At 32.7% G+C, this 18,635-nt stretch overlaps 1 protein-coding gene across 1 annotated transcript in view; it reads left to right on the forward strand.

Moving 5' to 3' along the window:
- Positions 1-12,866, forward strand: part of LOC129226993 (uncharacterized short-chain type dehydrogenase/reductase y4vI-like) — a 76,907-nt gene extending 64,041 nt beyond the window's left edge. Inside the window, exons 13-14 of the mRNA XM_054861622.1 lie at positions 4,552-4,691; positions 12,699-12,866. Coding sequence (XP_054717597.1) covers positions 4,552-4,691; positions 12,699-12,825 — 267 coding nt within the window. The 3' untranslated portion in view covers positions 12,826-12,866. The remainder of the gene's footprint in view (positions 1-4,551; positions 4,692-12,698) is intronic.
- The last annotated feature ends 5,769 nt before the right edge of the window (positions 12,867-18,635 follow it).

Here is an 18,635-nt window from a genome sequence, read left to right on the forward strand (position 1 = left end):
CGTGGTAGCCTGATCGGTAAGGCATTGGACTCGGGACCGGAGGGCCTCGGGTTCGATCCTTGCTGGTCGAAGACCCACCGTCGTCATTAATGGGGACTGGGCGACGTTAAATATGCTCGTGGTCTCAATGTCCTCCAAGTGAAACGATACCTCTGGGGGTGCTAGTACTAGGTAGCTATTAGCTCTTGGGCTAGTTCAAAATTATCACTAACTGTACGATCCGGTGATGGTGCTGCCATCTATCGGTATATAAAATAATAGAGGCAAGGCACATAGTATGCAGTCCTCGACATAAATACAGTTGAAGTCAGTTGTGACTCTTGAATAGAATAGAATAGAATAAACTTCAAAATTCAATTTGAATGTGTCAAAATGATATTATTTGCTGTGTCTGGGAACTTGTATTAGCAGGTGTAACAATACTTCTCTTATAATAATGGCAACAATAACAAAAACAGTAAAAACAAAGCGAAAATAACAATAATAAAACATTGCAGAAAAAAAAATCTAAATGATAATAATAATTAGGCCGTGGTGGCCTGATCGGTAAGGCATTGGACTTGGGGCCGGAGGGTCTCAGGGTCGATCCTCACTGATCGAAGATCCACCGTCGTCATTAATGGTGACTGGGCGACGTTAAATATGCTCGTAGTCACAATGTCCTCCAAGTGAAACGATATCTCTGGGGGTGCCAGACCAGAAAGATATTCGGCTTCTGGCCTGGTTTTAAATTCTCGAACTGTCCATAGATGGCACCACCATCTATTGTGTTGTCTTCTGAATGCAATGCGCCTGGCACGCAGTCCTTCATAGTTTGAGGGTCAAGAGGTCTATTTGATAGTTGATAATAATAATAATTATCAATTGGGATAATAATAATAAAAATAAAGACATCAACACTAGCAACAATAATAATAACATAATTATTGATAAAAAATAATAAAAATAACGACAACAACAACTAACAGTAATAATAATCATAGCAATAGTAAAGAGGTTTAAAATATAACGAGGTATATCTGTTAAAGGGAGATTAACAAATAAAACGGGCGTAACCAACGTTTTATTAAACAAAATGGCAGACTACTGCGGACACGTGTTTTTGGGTTTCAAGGAAGCAATATTTTTCAATTACGAATGACAATAAAAATAAAAATAACAACAAAAACATCAATAAATAATAATAATAATTATAATAATAATAAATAAGGATGATAATTATAAAAATAAAGACATCAACACTAACAGCAATAATAATAACATAATCATAAAATACAATAATAATCACGCAATACAATAATAATTAAAGATACAATAATAATACAATAATAATAACATACTGTGTGACCACGGATTGTATGGAAAGACAAACATCCGTTTTACAGCCGGAAATGGACGAATCTATTATTTTTAGCGATGCCAGCTTTTGCAGAAGCAGAGTCTCATTCAAATGAGCGGAATACGCGCATCAAATTTTTACTTTTCCCCCTCATTCAAATAGATTCGTCCATGGCCCACTGAATACTTAACGGCCGTGGCAATCGCTGAAACTCATGGCAACAAAGAGGGCGCCACTGGCTACCCCTGTTTTTGTTTCCACTTGGCGTGATTGTGAGCGTTGGCGCTTTGGCATCTGTGAATACGTGATTTCTCGACTTATTATCGGGCGTACGTCATTTGACGAAAATTTTAATTTCAAAAGAAGGAATGAAGAGAAAAAGTGCTGAATAAACATTGTATTACAAAGGTGAAGAGCATTTCTTATTGTTATTTTAATATCATATCAAAAATTACGTGTAATAAAAAATTTTAACTAAACACAGAAAACATATGATTTTTTTTAAATATTAATGCGTAATTCTTAATATATTTTTTCAATTTTTTTGAGAGCTTTGCAAATAATTTTCAAATTTTTTTATTGAAAATCCTCTGGGGTTTCCTTTTTGGATACAACAGTTCTAAGATTGATGATATATGGCAGGCAGCCCTCATTTCTAATTTTACATGCTCATTTACATGCGAATTTTTTCTGCTCAATAAATTACATCGAAAAAAAATAAAATAAAATAAACACGCTCCGCAATCTGTAAATACATTCATTTTTCAAAACTTGAGAGGGTCATTCATTGCCCCTTTTGACCCTGATGGGGATTAGAGGGGGGGGGGGTATAGGAATTTACTTTAACAATTGCCATTCTTTTCGCTCGTAATGTAGTGTATATTTTACAACGAACAGAATCTAATTAAAAACGTACGAACAGGCCCGACATTTAAAAATTCGCGGGGGGGGGGGGGGGCAAAGGTTTTGTGTAGGGGAAAAAACAACAAAATACGAGCAAAATGAATAATTTTAGTATGTTTGTAAAATTTAGAGGTGTCATAATTGCCTCCTCCCTACCGTGATATCCCCACTTGACAGGCCTGGTTAGGAATATTCTTTTTCAAATGAAGAAGAACAATAGAAAAGTTAAAAATATAATGGCAATTTAAGAAAATGAACCATTAATATAATTTTAAAAACGTTTAAAATCAGAGTGTGACTAATACATGGTTCTACGACGGGTCCGTGGTTCTCGCACCAATATTGTACGGACACCACAATAATGTCATTTATCTATTTCCCCTTCCATTTTTAGCACATCTTATGTTATAATAACTTTAGTGTAGATTTTAGTAGTATATTAGTACACAATACGCATAGAGATGCACAAACGCTTAGTGCACAAGAGCTATTTCGAAAAAGTGCAGATTTTTTTCTTACAAAAGGAAATTCATAGCATAATCAAAAAATAAATAAAAATAACATGGAGCTAGAAAAAACTTTCATTTTCCCGCAGCTTAGTTTTTAATTAATTTTTTTAAATGTCCGATTTTGAAAATAAGGCGTGGTCTTTATGACGTCACAAATGATGTACTTTGGCGCATCTGTCTACCGCGTTTCTACGTTATGATGATCAAGAAGCGAATTACATATTGCACTCTACGCTTACTATCAATCATATAGTTGCCAACACTTGTGAGTAAAGAAACTAATTGATTCATCATTTGTGATGTCATCGGCAGAAGCGTAAACAATGAAAGCGCACCGATTAATGCATTTTTTTTTAAATATTAAACTTAGTCAAGTTACTTTAAAAAATGATCAGATCCTATGATTTTAAAAATGTTCTTTCAAAAAAAAAAAACCCCTTAAAACTTCGGAAACGACCCTGTTGCTTCACACGCTTTGAGCATTAAAAAAATGTATATATATACACCCAATCCTCTTTTTATGCGGTGAATAGGGACCGCATAAAAAAATCGTGTAAAAAAATGCTTGAAACTTCACCAGTAGCTTTAAAAAGTTTTCGCGACTGAGTTAAAAAATATTTTTTTATGCGGTGGATAGGGATTGCATAAAAAAAGTCTCACGTAGAAAATACCCAAAATATTATATTTAAACGAAATCAAAATAAACCAAGCGATGATAATTTTGCCGACTCCCGAAAAATTTCCCGAATTAAGAAATTTTTGGAAAGTCACAGTGACTTCCCATCGGATGCCCCTGTCGACCCTTGATGATACTACCAAGCACTCGTTTGATAAATAATTTTCGCTCGTTTTATAAACAATTTTTATAAACTACACAAAAAAAAGTCCGCACAAAAACAGGTTTGGGTGTACACACACACATCGGAAGGCGCACAGACCGGAGAGCGTTCACTTTAGCTCAGGTTCTATCCCCACCCCCAGGCTCCCACCTTACCTATAATTTTCCGTGATAGGTACGTAGCGGAGCATTTTTTAATCTGGCGATTAGTTTCAATCTTATTTATTGTCGGGGACTATTTCAAGTTACATATGAAGTATTTATTTGGCGATACCATAAACTATTTTGTCTTTTTCAAAGACTTGTAAGCGAAGCGATAAGCCCTAGAAACAAGATCTAAAAGTCCATTAAAATAAAAAATAATCCTCTGAATAATTATGTTTCTCCATTAAGCGTAAAATAATCCAGCAAATGATACACAAGCTATAAATGAACATGTAAAATTAAATTAAAAGAAATTGCCTAACCAACTTTAGATCCACCATTTACGCATTAAATAATCAGCTAAATAACTTTACTAATTCGATTCGAATTGGTTTTTACGGTATATTTCTGAGCATCTTGCGAAATATTGATGTTTGTTACATGTTCCATTTATTAATTAAAATAAACAAGCTTTGAAACTTGTCGTTGATTGGTGGATGCAACCGTGGCTTGTGGCGCCTCCTTGCCGTCAGAATGGGCAAATATGAAGTTTTGAAGTTTTTCCATCTAGTGTGGCCATGTTCAAGTGCAGAAATAGTTGCCCCGGTTTAACACAAGAAAGTCAAAAATTGTCAAGGCCTGGTAAGCGCCAGCGCATTCAGTGGGGCCATGATTCGTCTTATCTGGACGTTTGAAAGTTCCATATAATCCGTAGTTGGGCAGTATTTTAGAAGATCTATCTGGTTAGAATAGTGACTTTAATGAAGTTGTTGAGATCGAAACGATTACTTACAAAGTATTTTCCTAATTCTTTGCAGTTGCCTCACCACTTCGAAAAAGATGGAGTGCTGTTTGCCGCACTCTGCCCTTCGTTCGTTAACACAGACATCTTGGATGACATCAGGACGAAATCTTTAATTCAAGGACTGGACGTCACGCAAAAGCCGGAAGTCATGAGGTATAATTTGCTTTTTATACATTTTCCGCATTTTAACTGCAGTTCCGTACTCTTTACAGTCATTGATGGTAACTTTGATTCACAGTAATTGAAGACTTCGGCCAATGAAAGATAGAGCTCCCCTTTCGTAGAACTTTCAGAAGTCACAAAAAACGTTTTAAAAATTCATTTCTGAAGATTTCTTTATATTTAACTAGCTGAACCCGCACGCCGATGCCTGTGATAAGAAGTTAAAGGAAATCCGTTTAACAAAAAAAAAAAAAAAATCCACGCCCCCCCCCCCCTTCTGATGTGAAATGATCATTTTCCTTCAACTAAAATGCGTATGCACCTTTTCAAAGGAACTATTAAAGTCTCTTTAAAATTTAAAAATATCCCCCAAAACACCAAAATGTTAACAGTAGCTTTAAAACCCGAAATAATCCTTCAACTATAGTTCATCGCTTAACGCATCAAGCAACCATGGTACCATATAACCCTGCCCTTTATCAAATGAATTGTTTTTTTCCCTTGCAATTTAAAGTGTTTCGCCAAAAGAACAATGCGTAACAAAAACGTTATAAAGAACAATCACAATTGAATAATACGACAAATCATATTATTTACTTAGATAAGTAACTATCTTCAACGATAAGAACAAAACAAACGTTGAAGAAATAAGGAAAACAAAACCCAATAATAAAGTCCGACAAAATCAAATTATGTACCTGAACTTAGAAGAAAAAAAAAGAAAAGAAAAAACGCATTCAAAAACCTGTGTTTGATTTGCATTTACAAATATTTCGGTCAATCTGATTAAAAAAATAACTTATAGCCTTCTTTACTAATAATAAAGCTGAAAATCTCTCTGTCCGGATCTTTGTCTGTCAAGATCTCTCTCTGTCCGGATCTCTGTCTGTCTGGATCTCTGTCTGTCTGTCAGGATCTCTGTGACGCGATAGCGCCTAGACCATTCAGCCGATTTTCATGAAATTTGGCACAAAGTTAGTTTGTGGCAGGGGGGTAAGCACCTCGAAGCGATTTTTCGAAAATTCGATGCAGTTCCTTTTCTATTCCAATTTTAAGAACAAAAATATCATAAGATAGACGAGTAAATTACGAAATTATCATAACGTGGAACCGTAACATAAGCACAAGCCAATTGGCGAGAAAATTCACCATGCTTTATTTGTAAATGTACAGGCGAACCAAAAGACCTTTTAATTTTCTATTACGGGCAAAGCCGTGCGGGTACCACTAGTCAGTCCTAAAACGGAAAATGCCCACTTTTTAGAGAAAACTTGTTCCAAAAATATGAAACGATGGGTGCAGAATGTCATCAAACTGTAACAATAAGTGAACTATTCAACACAAAAAGTATCTTTCAGTTCGAACCGGTAGTTCCTGAAATTAGCGCGTTCAAGCAAACAAACTCTTCAGTTTTTATATTATTAGACAATAGGGAAGTATCAACCTATCAAATATTCCAATTTTAACTATTGCACATTGTTGACAGACTTACAAAACACAAAAATTCACCATGGCCGGATTTTTAAAACCAACGATTGATTTTTTATGAATTTTTTAAAGAGCGATGCGCAAAAAAGAGGTGTGGCCTAAAACGTCAGCAACTGACGTCATTTCCCTGTTCCGATCAGAGCTCCATTTCCATGCCGTGTTGCGCCTACCAGGAGGTGAATAGCACTGTCGTTTTCAGCCTTTTTAAAGCCTTTAACCAGCATTTTTTCCATCATGGAGCTAGGATTCACGAAAGGTCAATCCAATAACCTTCCTCAAGTAAAGTCATTCATGGTGTTTGACTTTTTTCGAAAGGACGAGAGATTTAATGTCCTAGAAGTACGGGGAGTGAAACAACAAAGTTTCACCATTGTTAGTCTTTAAAATTGTACGTACATATCCGACTATATTTGCAGTTCATATTATTCGCATTAGTTTCCCTTATCAAGATTGATCATTTCCATTTGTGTGTCGATGGTTTTTTTATCTGAATATATAAATTACAATGTAAGAGCGCTATTCCAGTTCTTACTTGGCGGCTTTTAATGAGGCGCGCATTTTGTAACAACCCTACTGCAAGTGATTCCAGTACTAAGTTTTAGAGTAGTTTTTGCATGAAATTTTTTCGCTTTGTTTTCAATAAAAGTTGATCTGCTTTTTTTTGTGGAAAATTGTTTTAAATCCATTAATACATGTTAATTATCCTTGAGTTTTTGTGCAACTTAGCAAAAAAAGGAAAAATATATTTTTTTGCTCTTTTGATAAAAATAATAAATTTGAAAATGGTGTTCATTTCATAAAATAAGTACCTTTTTGCATGTGAGAAAGGTCTTGTATATATAGAAACGCTTCTGGTGATAAACTGAAAATGTATTTTTAAATTATCAATTTGTAATAGTTAAAATTTGAAGATAGTTTGAATGTTAAAAAGAAAGTATTAATAGTTTTTGCACTGTTATTAAAATGGAAATAGTAATGCATCTATTACTTTCTATTTAAGTTTATTGTGCAGGGTTTAAATTCCTTTGTTTACTTGCATTTTTTAAAAAATATCTCAAATGCTTATTAAACATTTATTTACGAACAGTTGTGAGCATATATTTCAAACTGTATTTCTCACTTGACATAGTTTTTAATTAAAATGCAGTGCAAATTTTCATTTTCAAATTTTAATTAATAAACACACTTGAAAACACTTCTTTCGAAGATCCTGCTGGGACGGAACAATAACAAATCGCTTGTGAGGAGTTTTTTTAGATGTAGATACGCATCCAGGAACGAAGCAATACTTGTAATTGATTCTACTAGCCATTCAATTCAATTCAATTCAATTCATTTTATTTCTATCAAGGAAATATATATATATATATACACACACATATACACACATATATATACACATATACATACATACACATACATATATTTTACAAATATGCATTTCACATATAAAATAAAAAGAAATTACCAACAGAAATATATTTCTCTCTGTCGAATTGAGAATCCCTGATTGAGTAGATGGAAGTAAAGGCTATACAATAGCCTGACTAGCTCCCACCACTCAGAGAAGAGCTTAATTTAGAGCCAGTTTAAAACATAATATAAAATTAAAAAAAAATAAATGCATAATCATACAAAGAACACATAAACACAACACAAGTAATGTAATTAAAGTACGTCTAATTTTATAACAGAACCGAGGATTACTATTACGAATATGCTACTTTATCCTAAATTGGCTGCAGTAGAGTTGAGTATAAAATTTTTTAGCCTATTCTTAAACAAATTTCGATTATTAATGGTTTTTAAACAATTGGGTAAGGTGTTCCACAATCTTGGTCCGTAGGAGTTAATGCCATTAAACAATAGATTTGTTTTTGCGTTTATAGGTATAATATTTTCACGGTTTCTAGTGGGGTAGTTATGAACCAATTCACGGATTGTCACTATTTCTGAATTCAAACCATTTGTTACTAAATCATACATAAAAATACCAACATTATATTTATAAATTTGTTCCACGGTCTTTAAAAAGCTCCTATTACTGTTACCCACAATATTATCTCTATTAATTATTCTGTGAAATCTTTTTAATAAAATATTTATTCTATTTAGATTATTTTTAGTTGTTTGGCCCCAAGCAAGAACACCATAATTGAGAACTGAATATATCAAAGAAAAATATAAAATAAACAGAACATCAGCAGGAAGAATATTAGACACAAAATTAATTAAACCTAAATTACGAGAAATCTTTTTTGAGACAAACTCAGCCATGACAAAGAAAATCAAATTAAAAACAATCGCAGAATGCATTAAACCCTACAGACAGCAAAGGATTTTCACTAGCCTTTTATGCGCGCTACTGTTAGAAGGCTCTTGTTTTCCCGCGCCTTCCCCCAAAGATCGCCAAGCACTTCTTTGTCCTAGCCAACCCCGCCGCCTCGCAGCGCGGCAGTGACGTCAGTCAAAGGACTTACAAGAAAATGACGTCACTCGCGCGTGAACTTAAAAAAATTATTTAAAAAAAAAGTATTAGTCGTATCGTAAAATTTTTTTTGCAGATGATGTCCATGTATGTTACTCTATCATATAAAAATAAAATTAGAAAATCGAATACTTCCCTATTGACAAGAGAAGTAAGACAATGATATATATGTGTGGAGAGGAGCTCTATTGAGCTCTATAAAACAAAGTTACTGTACCGCTAAACCGCGGCAAGCGGAGCGCAATGTAAACAAGACGGACATCGAAGTTTTACGTTTGTTTTTGTGTCTATGTCATTTTATGTACTGTTTGTTTTAATGAAATATGTTTTTTTTTGTCTACTATTTTCGTTTTAATTGGGATAAACTCACACCCACCCACACACACACACACACACACACACATATATATATATATATATATATATATATATATATATATATATATATATATATATATATATATATATATATATATATATATATATATATATATATATATATATATATATATATATATATATATATATATTACAAATCATTTTTAGCATCGTGAAGGAGTTTCTTTGAATAGCACCCTCAAGATTTGCCTCACGGCTGACTCGAACCTACGCCCACTGGATCGTGAAGTCCGCATTTTCAGGTCGAGCCACCGTAGCTATGCATATGCTGCATTCCAAGCATTTTATATTATACTGGTGGTACCCTCACGGCTTTGTCCGTAGTAGAAAAATTAAAAGGTTTTTTGGTTCGCCTGTATATTTACAAATAATGGATGATGAATTTCTTACCAATTTGCTATATTCATTTGCTCGCCCATGTTGTGGTTCCATGTTATGATAATTGGGTAATTTTCTCGTCCACGTTATGGTAATTTGCTAGGTAAAATGTTCTTAAAATCAGAATGGAAAAGGAACAAAATCGAATTTTCGAAAAATCGCTTCGAGGTGCACACCTCCATGCTACAAACTAACTTTGTGCCAAATTTCATGAAAATCGGCCGAACGGTTTAGGCGCTATGCGCGTCACAGACATCCTACAGTCATCCAGACATCCTCCGGACAGAGAGACTTTCAGCTTTATTATTAGTAACTAGTGATACCTTTGCCCGTAATAGAAAAATCAAAAGATCTTTTGGTTCGCCTGTATATTTACAAATAATGTATGGTGAATTTTCTCGCCCGTTGGCTTGTACCCATCTTACGATTCCACGTTATGATAATTTCGTATCTCGCCAATTGGCTTCTGCCCATGTTACGGTTCCACGTTATGATAATTTTGTAATTGACTCGTCTATCTTATGATATTTTTTTCTTAAAATTGGAATAGAAAAAGAACCACATCGAATTTTCGAAAAATCGCTTCGAGGTGCACACCCCCATGCTACAAACTAACTTTGTGCCAAATTTCATGAAAATCGGCCGAACGGTCTAGGCGCTATGCGCGTCAAAGACATCCTACAGATATCCTACACACATCCTACAGACATCCAGACATCCTCCGGACAGAGAGACTTTCAGCTTTATTATTAGTGAAGAAGATAAAGAATATAAATTTCCCCCTTTTCATAAAATTTTTTAATGCTGCTCCACTCCTGTTAGTCATAGCGTGATGTTATACAGCCTTATATCCTTTTCCTCAATGAATGTACAATTCAACACAAAAAGAATTTTTCAATTCGAACCAGTAGTTCCTGAGATTAGCGCGTTCCAACAAGCAAACACTTCAGTTTTTATTACTTTCTTCTATATCTAATATATAGAAGAAAGTATTGGATTCGTGCAAATTTTCGAATTTCGAATTTTGACGGATTCGAACGTTTTGAGGTGTGCTGTCCATTTCGACCATTTTTGGAAAATGTCTGTGTGTGTGTGTGTGTGTGTATGTGTGTGTGTATGTGTGTATGTGTGTGTGTGTGTATGTGTGTGTGTGTCACGTCTGTGTGTGACCAGTTTTTTGTGGCCGCTCTACAACAAAAACTACCGCATGAAATCGAACGAAATTTAGTACACATATGTGCCCCTATGTGAACTTGTGCCCATTAGTTTTTGGCGCGAATTCCTCCAAGGGGGGTGGAGCAATGGGACGTTTTTCGAGTTACTCGTGCTTGCTATTCCTCAGGAAGTAACTGGCGGAATCAAACAAAATTTGGTCCATATGTTGGTATTAACAGGAACAGGTGCTGATTCAATTTTGGTGTCAATAACTCAAACGGGGGTTGAGCTATAGAACGTTTTTTGTCGTCAATTGTGACTTCTGTATCTCAAGAAATAATGAACGGAATGAAAGAAAAATTTATCGGCAAGTAGCCCTTAGTGGGTATAAGAACTGATTTTATTTTTGTGTCAACAGCTAACTAGTATGTTGTGGCCATCACGAAACTCTCTTCTATATTTTTCTTTTTTTTTTTTTCTGATCCCTCCCCATGCTTGACGAGGAAGCAATATTCCCAACAAAAACAAAATTACACATGCAAAAACTTGACGACTATCCCAATGTCTGAATTATTGCAAAAGCAAAGCAAAGAGCGAAAATTGAAAGTTATTTTAAAAGCCTTGCTTGAATTAATTACAAATATTTTATTTGTTAACAAACATAAGATGGCAACAGTTAAAAATTTTAAATCATTGAGATAATATTTCCTATCATTTCCATACAATTAAAATCACGAGAAATACGCAGAAGACAATCTATTACGATTTATATTTCTTATTGTTGCATTAATAAAAATATTTTTATTCGCAAAAAAAAAAAAAAAAAAAAATCAACACCTCTTGGAGCGATCGGCGTCAAAATTGAACCAAAGCCTGTTTACACATGGATTCACATATATTCCAAATTTCAACCAGAACGTAGCATTACTTCTTGAGATAGGACACTCAAAATGGAAAAAAAGAACGGGTGATTGCGCTACCCCCCCTTTTTAGCTGTTGACACAAAAATAAAATCAGTTCTTATACCCACTAAGGGCTACTTGCCGATAAATTTTTCTTTCATTCCGTTCATTATTTCTTGAGATACAGCAGTCACAATCGACGACAAAAAACGTTCTATAGCTCAACCCCCGTTTGAGTTATTGACACCAAAATTGAATCAGCACCTGTTGCTGTTAATACCAACAGATGAAGAAAATGATGAAGAAAAAAAAATTAATTTCAAAATAATACGCAGAACAAAAAATTCTTCATATTCCCAATCTTTGTGTGCACTAGACAAACGTTTTTACGTTCTGCTGGAAAGTAGTGACAATATGACTTACATTGGGCTTTGAAGTACCCATTCTATTACGATTTGTTTTATTTTATTTATTTATTTATTTTGTAGACAATTAATTTTTTTCGCATCTTATTATAGATTATTTTTTCTTTTTTTTTAAACTCACTGAGGGTTTTTGTTTCGTTTAAATATCAATTTCATGCCTAATGTTTGTTGGTTTTGTTCACCTTGCTGAGTGAAAAAAAAAAAAAAAATTAATTTGAACTTTGACATCTTGAATTCAAATTATGTTTTTCGGAATCACGAGTGTGTGTGTATGTAGGCGTGTGTGTTTGTGTGTGTGTGGGAGGGTATGTTTCTTTGTGTGTGGGGGGTATGTGTATGTGTGTAGGCATGTGTGTGTGTGTGGGTAGTTGTGTGTATGTGTGTTTGTGTGTGTTGGGGGGCATGTGCATGTGTGTATGTGTAGGTTTCTGTGTATGCATGCGTGTGTGTATGTGTTTGTGTGCAGGTGTATGTATGTGTGTGTGTTTATGTGTAAGCAAGTGACGTAACCTGGAGACGGTTTTCGCTGTAGGAGCAGCATCGTGAGGCGACCGGCCGACGGTGGTGCTGCAGAGGGAGACGGGGGGAAAATAAAATCATAGGAATTCAAAACGGTCAAGTGAGAACAATAAACAATCGTGATTGCTCAAAAAAAAAAAAAAAAAAAAACCCTGATGTGAATGATAACGTCAAATTTAAGGATTCAGAACTGATGATTCAAATATTGGTTATCGCTAAATTTACGTAATCCATTCTTTTCCAGCCCTGAGTTCGTTGCTCAAGGGGTCATCAAGCTGCTGGAAGACAAGATCAATGGATCTACCCTGGTGGCGGAAAAAAATAGTTTTAAATACGTCGGCCTTCCTGAGGGCATGGAAGTTCTGGAGTGAAGTATTTTCTAAATGCTTATTTTATAACAATAAAATATCAATGTCACAATGTGTAATGTTCATTTATTTTAACCCAATACACTCTAAGTCTGCAAAAAAAAAAAAAAAAAAAATGTTTTAAGACTAAGCGTTATATGTAGAATCCGACAAAAATTGTCTACCCTAAAATGACCCTTTTTGCAAGAAACATCAGGATTCAGTTAATTTTGTTTTTTTAAAAGGATAGATTTTAGGACTCCGAAAAATTCTTTATTTCTGTTTCTCCGTTAATTAGAAACGGAGTAAATGACAATTAAGTGCCCTGGAAGTGATATCGTAAGAACGGGAAGTTGAACTTAATGACCCCAAAACCAGGCAAAAAGAACAGCTTAAAAAAGTAATGCAGTAGAACCTCAAGGGACACCTCCAAATAAGGGACACATCTATTTAAGGAACATTTTTCTGGTCCCAGTCATTTTAAATAGGGACCTCCATATATTTTTTTCTAAATAAGGGACTCAATTTAAAGGACAGCCACAGATAAAAACGAGTTGATGTGTGCATCACATGACTTCCTTTTTCTCCAATTTAATGTCATTTTCCCAATATTGGCAATTTTAATGCGATTCAACAGTTTACTCTCTAAATATCACCACCAGTGGCCAAATGGAAACCAAGTTTTAAAAAAAATCGCCAAATTTGTCGCCAACTTGGCGATATATCGCCATTTGTCCGCCAAATTATAACAACACTTGAGTATCCATCGAAATGAACAATGATTTCCCCTCAAAAAGGAGCAAAAGACCCCTTTAGAAACACCCGAATGCAACCAAAAAAGGAGGTGCACAACTAGACCCCACTAGGAGTCTATGTACCACATTTCAACTTTCTATGCCATATCGTTCTTGAGTTATGCGACATACATACGCACATACATACATACGTACAAACGGACGTCACGAGAAAAGTCGTTGAAATTAACTCGGGAAATGTCAAATTGGATATTTCGGGTGTTTATACGTTCTTAGGCACTTATCTGCGTGTGGTCGGGTTGAAAAAAAAAATTCAACAGTAATTCGGGGGTGAGCAAAATGGAAATTAAGGCCGAATTTTGAGTGAAATTTTTTTCGCAAATACAATACTTCCTTTTTCGTAAAAGGAAGTATAAAATTACAAAAAAATATGTACAAGTGCATAAGAAAGAGTAAATTTACTAGAATTCAAGTTTCACTTTTCCTCTAAAAATTAATTCAGGAGAGTTTAACATTAACATACGTTAAAAAAACAAGTATATATACTGTAAAAGTCTTGCTGAAAGTTACATGCATGATTTGTCCACCCAGATATTTATTCAAGTAGACTCAGGGCCACTGGAGAGGGCACAGAAACTGACTAGCTTTTTTTTTAGTATAAAAATTTAAATGTGAACACTAATTGTAATTCACAATTTCTTGCATTGTAAATTACATGAGATGAAGCAAATTCATTCCAGCATCATGAAACAAAATAATTGCTTTATGCGTCATGACTTACCGAATTTTTGACTCAATTATAATTAAAAAAAACGAGCTGATGTGTGCATCACATCACTTCCTTTTACTCCAATTTAATGTCATTTCCCCATTATTGGCAATTTTAATGTGATTTAATTGTTTACTCTCTAAATATCACCAACAGTGGCCAAATTGAAACCAAAGTTAAAATAAAAAAAATGATTTAAAAAAAAATTGTCGTCAAGTTGGCGACAAAACTTGGCGACCAAAAGACTAGCGTTATATAGCCAAGTGTCCAATAAATTATAACACCACTTGAGTTTACATCGAAATTAACAATGATTTCCCCTCAAAAAGGGGCAAAAGACCCCTTGAGGAACATCCGAATGCAACCAAAAGGGAAGGTGCACAACTAGACCCCACTGGGAGTCTACGTACCGAATTTCAACTTTCTTGGACATACCATTTTTGAGTTATGCGAGATACATACACACATTCACACATACGCACATACATACGTGCGACGTCGCGAGAATATTCGTTGTAATTAACTCGGGGGTCGTCAAAATGGATATTTCGGGTGTCTGTAGGTTCCTAGGCATATATCCACGTGTGGTCGGATCGAAAAAAAAAAAAAAAAAAAAACTCAACATTCATTCAGGGGTGAGGAAAATGGAAATTAAGGCCGATTTTTGAGTGAAAATTTTTTCGCGAATACAATACTTCCTTTTTTGTAAAAAGAAGCAATTATAAAAACTTTAAAAAAAAAAATCATTAAGTGTGAATTTTTTTAGTTGTATATGAAAAATGAAAAGTATTTGATCTTAAATGTTAATAGCTTAACTTCATAACAAAATTATACTTAGTTAACACATTGCATGTGTGTAAACTAAAATACCTCCGAGGAAGGGACACCTCTATTTAGGGGACTTAATGTAGCGTCCCATTAGTGTATTTTACTGAGAGTTTTGCCAAAGAATGTATAAGCTACAACCATGGAGAATTTCGGAATCAAAAAAATGTCTAAAACATTAAAATTAACAAAAGAGAATTCAGTAAAAACGTGTTCTGAAAAACTACTTTTTTTTCTTCTATATTTTCATCTACGACAGTTCTCACAACTTGAAAAGTTTTTTTTTACTTATTAACATGGGTTTTTACAAATACCGTTTTCAGATTACTAGCTATATTTTGAACTAGAACCTAATAAGCAGTATGTCTGTACTAAAAAAATACAGGTATCTAACCGTGAAAAATTGAAGTTTTTTGGTCTGTGAATTTCAATAAATCGCCATGTATATTTTTTTTAATTTTGAGACTGTTAAAAACTTTTAGTTCTGAGCACAGGAAAATAATATAGTAACACAAGCATACCCTTACCCAGCATTGCTCGGGTAATGGAATTAGCAGGGTTAACCTAGTTAGCAGGGTTAACCTTGGTGCACCTACTTTCGAAAATCCCCTATAATAATTACTTATTACCTATAATTTTTCCTAATTTTGGGAGGATCCCGGGGCCCCTGGACTCCTTATATATATGCCCTTGTCCTTAACCGATCTTTAACTGTTATTAACGATCCTTTTAAAGTATTGATTATCTTTACAAACACAGGCCATCCACATTTTATTGTTATACCTATGTTTAAGCAAAAACTTCTTTGTTGTACAACATATTTAGTTTTTTTTTCTGGTGCTAAAATTATTAAGTTGCTTGATGAACTGACTTTCGAGCAAGCTACATAAAATTGGTCGTGTTTGAAAAAAAGTCCTCTTTTAAATCGATCCCTGCTACTTTTAATGTCTGTCCTTGTGACTTATTAACGGTTATTGCAAAGCAAACTTTTACAGGAAACTGCACTCTTATAAAATTAAAAGGATAGTCCACCTGTGATGATGTTCTTAAAAACTTCGTTTCTAGTTTTGAAAAAAATGAAAGCAAAAGACAGAAACATTATTATTTGACTTGAGAAAAGCCTCGAGAATCACGTGAGAAACAAAAACAATATCATATTTAAAATTCGCTATCGAGCAAAAGTTGAGATGAAGTACTGAATAATGATTTGAATGGTCCTTTCTTTGTGGATACTTTCGTAATCATGTGGACATGCCTGCCAAATTTCAAGTCTGAAGCTTCAGCGATATTGGCTGTGCGTTGATATATATATATATATATATATATATATATATATATATATATATATATATATATATATATATATATATATATATATATATATATATATATATATATATATATATATATATATATATATATATATATATATATATATATATATATATATATATATATATATATATATATATATATATATATGTTATCTCAGGACATTGATTTTTATATATTAAGATACGCTAGAAAGGATTTTTAAATATATTGAGCTGAAGTAAGTAAAGAGTGTTTGGCGTAAACTGTAAAATTAGAAAATATTTTGGTCAAAGGCCGTAGCCGGGTTTCTATGCTAAATATGCCCTTGCGGCTTTTTCGACTCGCACTTGGGTATCTCATTTTTGTATTGAATAAAAAAAAAATAGCCAAATTTTCAGCTCTTTATCTCAAACGGCCTTCGAGTTATTCAAAAAAACTTGTTTTTTTCGATTTTAATTTTTTTCCACAGTAAAATTCAAAATTATTGAACGGTATTTTTTCTTTTTATTCTTAGAAATAATATACATGAAAAATTATTATAGTGAGAATTAAAAAAAAATAACGATTTTTGGCAATGAAAATAAAATTTAAATATTTTTTTTCGATGTTTCTCTGAAAAATGTCACTCACCAAATTTTGCCAGAAAATGTCTTTTGTACTCTTCTACACTCAAGAATTTTTTCGAATTTTTTAAAGTGGTGGAACAATACAAAAAAAATTAAAAAGTAATTTTTTTTCATAATTTTGCGTTTAAACAAATTTAAAAAGAAAAATATGGCAAAAAAATTTATTTGAACTAAGTCAGTAAAAAATCGTCTGCTAAGTTAAAACGGAAATAAAAGTTCGAAAATACTATATATATATATATATATATATATATATATATATATATATATATATATATATATATATATATATATATATATATATATATATATATATATATATATATATATATATATATATATATATACATATATATATACATATATATATATATATATATATATAATATATACATATATATATATATATATATATATATATATATATATATATATACATATATATATATATATATATATATATATATATATATATATATATATATATATATATATATATATATATATATATATATATATATATATATATATATATATATATATATATATATATATATATATATATATATATATATATATATATATATTGAGATATGATAAAAATATTGAATCGTCTGTTCATTGACGAAAAAGTCAACGTCGCTGTGAATGAAGACCGTGACAAAGACTAACCTTATTTAAAAAATCATCATAAATTGTTGAAAATTTTTATATCTAATGTCAGTTATTTAAAATAATTAAGTTAAAGGTGTCTAAATTATGAAAAAGTTACTTCAATACTCAAAATTTTTGTCCTAGGATCAACACTTAAAAATAATTCCTAATAGCATGGAAAAATTATATAATCGTATTTTTTACATCCCTAAAAACTTCATGAAGGATATGTCTTAATTTTTTATGGTTTCCTTATGCTCTTTCTCTGGCAAGATAGTATTTTCGAACTAGCATGGAGAAATTATATAATCGTCTTAATGTACGATTTAGAGATGAATAATATTTATTTAAAAACTCTTTATTCATTTTTTTTACATTTATAAAAACTTCATGAAGGATATGTCTTCGTTTTTTATGTCTTTTCTCTGGTAAAATAGTAATTTCGAATTTTTTTTTTTAAATTTCCCTCTTTACGTAGCAGACGATTTTTTACTGTCTTAGTGCCAATGAATTTTTTGGCAATAATTTTTTTTTTAAATTTGTTTAAACGCAAAATTACGAAAAGAAATCACTTTTTTATTTTTTTTCGTAATGTTCAACCATTTCAAAAAAAAAAATTAAAAAACTCCTGAGTATAGAGGAGTATAAAAGACATTTTCTGACAAAATTAGGCGAGTGACACTTTTCGGAAAAGCATAGAAAAAAATATTTAAATTTTAAGGATATATTAAGGTAGAAGGATAAGGCAAATACGTAGAATGATTAAAAAAAAATAATAATGATGAAACCTATCATGAATTCTGAGATTTTGAATTCAAATTATGTTTTTCGCAATCACGAGTTTCAGCAGGACCCTACTCATTGGAGTTATTGTTTCTAGAAACGGCTTCT

Source organism: Uloborus diversus, chromosome 7 (assembly GCF_026930045.1).
Source record: "Uloborus diversus isolate 005 chromosome 7, Udiv.v.3.1, whole genome shotgun sequence".
NCBI classification, from domain to species: domain Eukaryota; kingdom Metazoa; phylum Arthropoda; class Arachnida; order Araneae; family Uloboridae; genus Uloborus; species Uloborus diversus.